This window comes from Papaver somniferum, chromosome 9, assembly GCF_003573695.1.
Source record: "Papaver somniferum cultivar HN1 chromosome 9, ASM357369v1, whole genome shotgun sequence".
Taxonomy (NCBI): domain Eukaryota; kingdom Viridiplantae; phylum Streptophyta; class Magnoliopsida; order Ranunculales; family Papaveraceae; genus Papaver; species Papaver somniferum.
This window is the reverse complement of record NC_039366.1, coordinates 29,756,287-29,765,483: the sequence shown is the minus strand read 5'-3', so window position 1 is coordinate 29,765,483 and position 9,197 is coordinate 29,756,287. Positions and strand designations below refer to the sequence as shown.

Genomic DNA, 9,197 nt, shown 5'->3' with positions numbered 1-9,197 from the left:
ATAATACATTCGCAATATGATTAGTAACAATACACATTCACTCACTTATATATTCAAACACACAAACGATAATTTAACGGGGTACCTGAACAAGGGTATATAAGCCTCCAAAATATAGACTCCTAAGCCTCGAAGCTTTTCTGAGTTCCACTTGAACAAATGAAAGAACCGCAATGCCCCAAGAGTAGTTGTTCACCTCATCCAAGGGGTCCAATAGCTGGAGGTAATGAGCATTTACCACGTGGCCTGAAGTGTCAGGGAAGAAGATGGTTCCAAGTTGATATAACAAATAAGCAGTCACATGGTGCTTAGTCTTCTCCTCTGTCATCACCAACTTTCCTTGAGCAACCAAATCTTTCGTCCCTGAAAACTCATCAAATAAGGTTTTGAGCTATATCTTTTTCAATTTATTCTTGTACGTGCGGTCTTCCTCAAACTCATTATACTCATCACCTTCCTTAGGCTCTTTGTTAGCTCTCCTAAACTCACATTGTGCCTTTTTATCGCTCCATCCTAGACACCTTTCGACTAGTTTTTCAAGAACTTCATAACTCATCGAGGGATCGTAGCCATCTCGAACACTTGTTCCTGTAATTGGTAGGACTGTGATTCTAAAATAATCATCCGGAGTTATTGCCATCTCACCAAAAGGTAGATGAAAGGTATCCGTTTCTAGATAAGCCCTCTCGGCAAATGCACTAACAGTGACAGCATCAAATTTTTGGTGCGCATGTTGTATCCCTTTCCATAGTACACAATCAAATACCGCCAGGCGGACCTCATCACACTCATTTTGTATATTCCATACCTTGTTCTTTTGACGTTTCAAAACACAAACATCATTTTTATGATCCAAAAAAACAACATCATATCTTATATACTAATATATATAGAAAAGAACAATATATGTCAAAATATAATAAAATGACTAAGAAATCTAAATCTTGATGGTTAAGATTGAACCATACCTTTGTTGCAAAGATCTTGGAAGCCCATGAGTTTTTGTACCCCATCAATACCTCCCCGCCATCTCTTGGAGTACCATATGTTGGATTCTTTGGCGGAAAACACAAATCCTTATGAGGAATATACGAATATCTAGCACAAGGCTTTTTAGGCGTCTTTCTAGATCTCTTTACCACTATGTATGCTTGTTCCTCTTCTTCTTCCTCTTCATCCGAGCCCTCCTATGATTCATCATCACCCTTATCTCCATCCTTCTCTCCGCCTTCCTCATCTTTTTCACCCTCATTTCCTCCTCCTTGAGATAGTTCATCTTCTCCACCTTGATTATGTTCTTGACTGCTCATCTCTTCCACGATCTGTTCATTAACTTGTTGGATTACGTTGTCAACATTATCTCTATTGACACCATCTTGGATGACAACACCCGGTAATGACCCACCTCCATACTTAGCATTTTTGGTTCCACGCTTATCGGCACCTAAGTGTTTTGGGCCTCTAGGCGTGGGAGTTCTCAAATCTTCCGCTAATGGTTGGTTAGATTTCTTACCTTTTCCACTAAACAAAAAAACAAAAGAAATAAGGAATAATTCACGAAAAAAAACCAACTCAAGAAAAAAAAAATCGTGTTCCAGGGTAGAGTTCGGTTACTCAATTATTTTTTCGAGAAAACCGAACTCCACATATATATGTAAATAGCCAAGAGTTCGGTTTGTCAAATTTTTTTGCGAACAAACCGAACATATTGGAACAAGTTCGGTTATATGGGTACTAAACATATAGGGAAAAAAAGAACAGTTCGGTTACATGGCCAATTTTTTTTTGTAATAAGGGTACAGTTTGGTTACATGGCAGTTTTAAACATTTATGTGAAACAACCGAACAAAGGTGCTAGAGTTTGGTAGTGTGGGTACTAGAAATTTTGGGAAAAATCAAACAGTTCGGTTACATGGATTTTTTTCCTATTTTTGGTAACATGGCTATAGTTCGGTTACATGGCAGTTCAATAATTTTTTTGCGAAACAACCGAACTCACGAGTTCGGTAACCTAGTTTTCAATCCTATAAAACCGAACTGTTCTTCGTGTTCTTCGTTTCATGGAGTTCGGTTAAGAAACTAGGGCAACAATAAAAGACGGTCTAACCGAACTAAACACTGTAACTTCAATTTGAACCCTATTTTGATGATTTCTAATCAATTGAATCGATGAAAATCAAATTAAAAGAAATGGGTTTCTCGGGAAATACCTGCGAATCGGTCCCATGGAAGAATCAGGCTTCTTACTGCGTCTATTATACTGGATTATGGATTCACTTGGCTCTTCCACTTCTTTATGAATCTCAAAATCACTTGGCTGATTTGCTAGATGTCCTAATGGGGGACCTGTTCCTGGGATTCTTTTGGTTTTCTTTCAAAGAACCATTCTTATAGTCGATTGATTAATCGACGATGAAAATTTTATGAATCGATGATTAATCGATGAAGATGACGTTGAAATGGGGAAGAAGAGAAGAACAAGAGGGAGAACAGTTTTCTCTTGAAAACTGTTTTCTTTTTTTTTTTCCTTTTTTTGGGTTTAGTTTAGGTTTTGAATTAAGTTTAGTTTAGGTTTTGTTTTAGATTAAATTAGAGGCAGTTATTAAGTTATGGTTAATTTTAATTAGGGTAAGGGCCAAATTAGTAATCTCATGATTTTAGGACATCCCTTAGAATTGTAGGGTAGGTGGCTTAATAGGACCATGGTCCCTAAAAAATCGTTCTTTCTTTGTAAGAACCTTTTCTTTTTTTTTTTGTTTTTTTTTTTTTGCTCTTCTTATCTCTTTGAGCTAATATAAGTAGGTTTTTTCTGTTATTCAAATATAACATTAATAAACACCCAAAATCATATAAACTAATGTCTTAACTAGGAAAATTTAGACCCCTCTATAATCAATTCATGCTTCCTCCACTAGTGAAGGGAAGGAAGAAATACAAAATTTAGGATTCCAGAATCCATAGGAACCACTACGTAGTTATGGGTTAAAGGTTATATATGATATTAATAACATTGATATTATTGAAGTTATGGGTACAAAAGTATAAGAAAAAAATTTATATGCACGAATATGTTAATCTTAGAGAATGTGAACAATGAAAGATTACAGAATATACGGATTCAAGAACATGAAACATCATATAAATTGGTTGATAATCTTCATTCAGTTTCCCTTTAGTGTTTTTTTTCTTGTCATTCAAGCAGATTTGATAATCTTCTCTGTTGTTTGCCTATCAAAAGATTCATCCAAAACCTCTAAAGGGAAAATTTAATCATCATTGAGAGTCATAATCGTTGGTATTTGTCCGTGATTTACAAAATTTATTTTGTTCAATCTCACACAACACAAGACTTTCTCTGGCAGTTCTTCTGGATTTTGTGCCTGTAACAAAATCCAAAACCATAAGTTAATCAGGGGTCAGTGAGATATTACACTTGCATATTAATGTTACTGATGAAATAACATACCACCTTCGTTCCTGGAAAAGAGGTATTATCACTTTTTTTTTCCTTTAGCCTAAAAAAAGGTCAAATTGAAAATGTGATAATAACTTTTTTCCAGAAATGAAGGGAGTATTATATTGTAAGTAACTAAAAAAAAAAAATACCTGAATAGTTAAACCAAGATCAAGTATGCCGTTTTTAAGACGATCACGAAAAGAATCAAGTCCTTTTCTCGAGATATAGCTAAAACGGTGTATGTCCAAGTCAATTTCAAAGTAATTTGAACCCTGCATTATCAGAGAATTAGAATGGGAATTCTACTGCATTCGTTGTTGATCAAAGTAAGCTGATTCACTTATGAATAATAACTAGACATATACCCTATAAAAATTATGTTGAGGGCGCGACAACACTGGTTTTTCATTGTAAGCATGTACAAGTTTCCTTTCCGTAGAATTTAAGTTAAGCTCATCTGGATTGACCACACTAGCCATTATTTTTAGCCTCTCCCTATAGGAAACAGTGCATTCCTTCGCAAACCCTTTCACCTTCTCCATTTCATCCTCAACTAATTTCTGCACCACATGCATATGTGATTAGAACTCCAATATCTGAGAATAAGAACAAGAATGCAAAGAACTTAACTAAATTACGATGGAAAATCAGATTGCAGTAGGAAATTAAGGATACTACCATGATGCAGTCCTTAAAATGAGGAGAAATCTCTTCGTCAAAATTTTCAGAAACTTTGAAATATAGAACGAGACTCATTCCTTCACCATCGCTATCTCCGAGGAACATAGCCGCGGCATAGGTAGGCAGCTAGGACAATGGAAAAAAAGAAACCGATTAGTCGAAAATATACGTCATTGTTCATATGAACTATAAGTTGAGTTTTACTACCTCCCATTCTAGAAAAGAAGTATTGTATCACTTTTTCATTTTAGCCTACAATAGGTCAAACTGAAAAGGTGATATTGACTCTTTTCCAGAGAAACGTAAGGAGTAATATTTTAGCAAGCAAGTTCCAAAATCACCCAAAATACAAAAAAAAAATGAACAATGAATAGATAAAACATATAATACCTGTATATTAACAATTAGGAGTGAGGGTATTTTATCGTGTGTATTTACATAAGGAAGATCAAGATGTTGAGCAATGTGATGTACTTTTCGAGGGCACACAAAGAGGTCAACTCCAATAGGGATGTAAGGGCTATAGTCTGGGGCCGAGGATTTTTTCTTGTCTCTACATATTGTATTATAAAATTCAGATGGTTAGTTCACTTAAACATATTTGAAAAACATTTATTGAATATTACACAATTTGTAAAACTGGAGGAGAAGGTAACAACTTACTTAAAATAGTTAGTACCACGGAGTTTAAAAATTGAAGGTGCAAGAGGAGACCAAGATCCTTCCAAGGGATTTTCTCTTTTGGAATAAGGAATAGTATGTCCTGCTCGAGGTCGATATAAGAATCTCTTTTCTGCACCTGAATAGAAGTAATACTACATCCATTAGCTCATGTTGTGGATAATGAAGAGATGTTTTCTAAGATTTCAGTTGTAAAATAGACGATTTAATAAACACAAATAAGCTTCCTACCGTTAGCATTTTCATCTGGTTCAGAGCAGGATTTCCTCTTAAAAGAGAGTCTAAGAACGGCTGACTTCATCTTTTGAGATAGTGGAGTTGTGTTTGGATGATGTAGATTTTTGTCATTAAAACTTACCGAAGGGATTAATCTACGTAGAAGAGTTTTAGGTGCATTTTCTTGACTTTTATCTACAGAATCACGTTTATCCTCTTTCCCGCAAACATCCTCAGCTTTTGCTAAGAAAGAAAACTCATACCCTTTTGTAGTTACAACAAATCCATCAGTTTCTGGCAAACCATCTTTAGTGAACTTCTCAGTTTTACTTCCATCAATTTTTAGGTAATGACTTTCATAGTATTCCCCGTACGTGCGCCTTGTATCCAAAATGCGTTGAGTCTCATATGGACAAACTTGACTACTGGAGATGTTACCGATACAATTGCCTACAGATGGAAAACAATCTGCGGGAAATTTCCTAACTCAGTTAAGGATTAGGGACTCATATATTTATTTTATTATTAAATCAACATTCCTTAAAAGTCTTACCTGAAATACGGATTTTATTTCCTATATTCTTAAGTTGATTATAGAATAATAAGATGAATTACCTCCATGAACGCTGATAAAATCCTCATCAGAGTCAGAATCAAGAATACTGGTAGAATCAAACCAAGCTTCATCTTGACAAACTATCCCGTATGAAGAAAAATGCAAAGTTAATTCCAAGATCACTATCAATACTTATTATCATATAAAAGAGAATCCTGCTATCTAACGTGGAAACACCACATTCAATTTTACATTTGGTAAAAGTTTTAAGTGTCATGTGAAGAACAATGAGTTTAAAACGAAGGGACACCGCTAGTGTAGCAAAAAAAAGTTGTTGTATGAACATGTATCACTTATGTTACAAGTGGGAATGTAAACGAGCAATAACCTTTTTTTTACTTAAAGCACCTGCAAAAAACGATGCAACACAGAAGAATTACCTTCTCCATCACTCTGACCATGGTGCCACTGTAACTGTGTGAGATGAAATGTCAAATTGGAAACCTCAGATTTTCTTCCTCCAGTCTGAAAATCTACATGTACAACATCGCAATTTGTGAAATCTCCCAAATTTCCCACATTACTGATTGGTTTCCTAGGTGTGTTAGCAGTGGAAGAAATCCTCCCACGACGCTTTTTGAGCTTTGGTCTGACACCATGCCTCTTTCTGGAATCAACTTTTCTGCTATGAGTTGATACACAACCACCCATTGTGACAAATTGGCCTTTGAACCAGATCCCAGAACCATAAAAAGATATAACAAACCTGCCATTGTCATTCATTATTTCAAAGTAAGAAATATTACAATAACAAAACAGGAACAAAATATATATCATCTTTCTATATATCGTTACGGTTGGTAGGGAAGTCTAGTATAAGAAAACTACCTCTATTAGGTGCCACTTAGGCAACACTAAAAATTACCAACCTTAAATTGCAGGAAGTGTCGTTACATATGTCATATAGTTAGATGTCAAAAATGCATTATTAATATGCGTTCCCTGAAGAACCGTTTACTGTTCTTGTAGGCGACCATAAGCAACCATTCCTAAGCCTTTAGTTATCTAATTGGGTGGTCTGTGTTTTCTCCATATACGGCTAGATAACATTTTGTCTCCCCCGCCAATATAACACAGATAAACATTTATTCCGCGTAATGGTGCACAACCAACAAAGTAAAAAATAAATAAATCATTTTTTTATATTTATGTGGCTTTTATATTTCACTGCTAATCACCGATACAAGAATGTACGTTTTTGAAATTTCAATTCCAGTTTTCTCTCTTATAAATCTCAAATAAAAAAAAAAGTCAATAGATTTAATTGTAATTACCCGAGGTCTTCCTGGATCAAAGAATTGCAATTTCACATTGAAATGCCTGTAAACAGAAAAATAAAATCAGAATTTAGAATAAATCAATCGAATGAGAATTACTTATTTAATTTTTCTTATAAAGACAAAGACACCTTGAAAAAATTGTGAAATAGTGTTGCAGAAGAAGATTATGAATTATTTCTTCTTTAGCAACAACCAAAATAAAAAACAACCTTAAAAATGAGAAATCCATAGAAAATAAAAGAAAAAGATAGTAATGATATTTGTATCGTTGGATTATGTTTAGATATTCTGAAATTTAACCAACACACAACATCCGTACTTTTCTCTTTTCCTCTTTTCATGTTCTAAAATAATCCTTTCTTTGAACACAAACTTCTCCCACATATTTTGTAATTAATAAACGTAGGATTAAATGTAATGACAACTCATCCTTCCTTTCTCTCTCTCTCTTTTTTTTCCCTCTCTACTGCAATTTCCTCGTTCTTTTTTTCTTTTTTCTTTTGTCATAGGATGAAATTTGATTTATTTATGGCACTAGCAGGTTAGGTTTATTAGTGTTAATTTTATATGCTTGGTTAAGAAGTTAATGATTATCCCCATTGTCGCATGTGCTAAAAGTTTGATACCTCCTAATGTACCTCCTTATATAACCAAACTAAAGGACGTGGTTGAAATGTCGCGTGCACATTTGACAAAAATTCTTAATCTCAAATCCATAAAAAAATGATCAAATTTTTTTTTAGTGAGAGTTTAGGAAATGTTAGACAGATGATTATCCATCATACGATCTACCAAATTTTAAAATTGTAATCTAATACAATGCAATATGATAATATTAATTAAGGTTCTATTAAAAAAAAACAGAAAAAAAAAATATAAAATCCTAGAAATTTTCATCTTCTTCTCCTCTTCACGTCTTCGATTTCTTCTTCTCATCTTTTTCTTCCTTCTTATTAAATAGGCCTCAAAAGCCTTTTTTTCTTTGCACTGCTACTCCCTTCCCCCTTCTTCCCCTTTTCCCTCTTCCCATCAGAACCTTTGTGATGTTGTTGATAGGGTGTATGACCGCATGATGCTTCACTAAATGATCTGGTCACAACCATATGTGGTTGAGGAATAATAATTGGCAGAGGTCTGTTCACTACACGAGAGTTCCGGGTAGGGTTCCTTGTAGGTTACCATTAGGTGGTGGAGGAGGTGGAGGTCCTCAACATCGGTGGAAAAACAAAGCCTCATAGGTTTCAAACTACACATGACAAGTTTTATGCTAGCAAGCAACCTTTTTTTTTCTTTTCTTTTTTTTTATCAATATAATGCTTTTCTAGTCTATCTTTTTTTTTCTTTTATCGAAAGAGAAAATACATTAGAGAAAAAAGGATGTACACACAATTTACTGAAGAAAATGAATGAAAAGAAAGAAAAACTTATAGATTACAGAAAGAAAAACACTGCACTTTTTCAGATGCCGCCCAGAAAAAACTAAAGGCTTCGCTTCAACACTCAGCATCCTTTTTGAAATTGTAAGTTGTTTTTAAGATTAAACAATTTTTTTCTCTCCATAGAGAGTCCACAGTACAACAGTTGAAGCAGACTCCAATATAATTTCCAAAACTAGAAAAACGAGAGAAATGTCAACACTGAGCCATCTGATACATGGAAGAAGGAAAAATTCATGCCCAACTTCCTCCTGGTAAGATCATAGACTAAGGTTTGTGTGCTATTTTGCAATGAAGAAGTAGATGATCTTGAGCATCTAGGCCCTACTTTCAAAGTCCTATAAAATGGTTCCAAACGCGTACGCCTTTTATGTTGCATTTTAAAATTGCATGTTCTGCTAGATCTTTTGTTTGATTTCTTTTTTTATGGATAAGATTTAAGAAGTTGATTTTGATTTCTGGAAACAAAAAAGTTAGCGGTTAATGTTTGGATAACATTTAAGAGGTTTCTTTTGCCAGTGGATGCCTATGATGAGTACATTCGTATGGCAAAAACAACATCATACTAAAATCTCAGTATGTTTTGTGAAAATTCAGTCAACCATTTTAGTCCATGTTTTTTCGACAACCAACACAAGTTGATGTCGACCGACTACTAGTTGAAAATGAAAAAGGCTTTCCCAGAATGCTAGGTAGACTTGATTGTAAGCATTGGATGTGGCATGGATGTCCTTATGCTTTGAAAAGTCAATATAAGAGCCACTACTGAAAACTAATTGTTGTTTTGGAAGCGGCGACTTCTTATGATCGTTGGATATGGCATGTTTTTT

At 34.5% G+C, this 9,197-nt stretch overlaps 1 protein-coding gene across 1 annotated transcript; it reads right to left on the bottom strand.

The window, feature by feature from the left end:
• Window positions 1-2,978: 2,978 nt before the first annotated feature.
• LOC113309032 lies at window positions 2,979-7,115 on the bottom strand. The gene is made up of 11 exons (XM_026557463.1): window positions 7,058-7,115; window positions 6,926-6,971; window positions 6,032-6,357; window positions 5,651-5,731; window positions 5,051-5,503; window positions 4,802-4,937; window positions 4,529-4,691; window positions 4,136-4,264; window positions 3,823-4,017; window positions 3,607-3,729; window positions 2,979-3,380 (listed from the first exon to the last, which is right to left on the bottom strand). Exons 3-11 carry the CDS (start codon window positions 6,300-6,302, stop codon window positions 3,267-3,269), a joined length of 1,665 nt encoding a protein of 554 aa, XP_026413248.1. The 5' UTR covers window positions 6,303-6,357; window positions 6,926-6,971; window positions 7,058-7,115; the 3' UTR covers window positions 2,979-3,266.
• Window positions 7,116-9,197: the final 2,082 nt, after the last annotated feature.

Excerpts from the sequence above, each read along its gene's own strand:
- LOC113309032 (XM_026557463.1), bottom strand. The coding sequence starts at position 6,302 with ATGGGTGGTTGTGTATCAACTCATAGCAGAAAAGTTGATTCCAGAAAG. Across the intron at positions 5,732-6,031 it reads TGGTCAGAGTGATGGAGAAG|TTTGTCAAGATGAAGCTTGG; the intron begins GTAATTCTTCTG and ends CATACGGGATAG. Across the intron at positions 3,381-3,606 it reads ATCTTGGTTTAACTATTCAG|GCACAAAATCCAGAAGAACT; the intron begins GTATTTTTTTTT and ends ATTTTGTTACAG.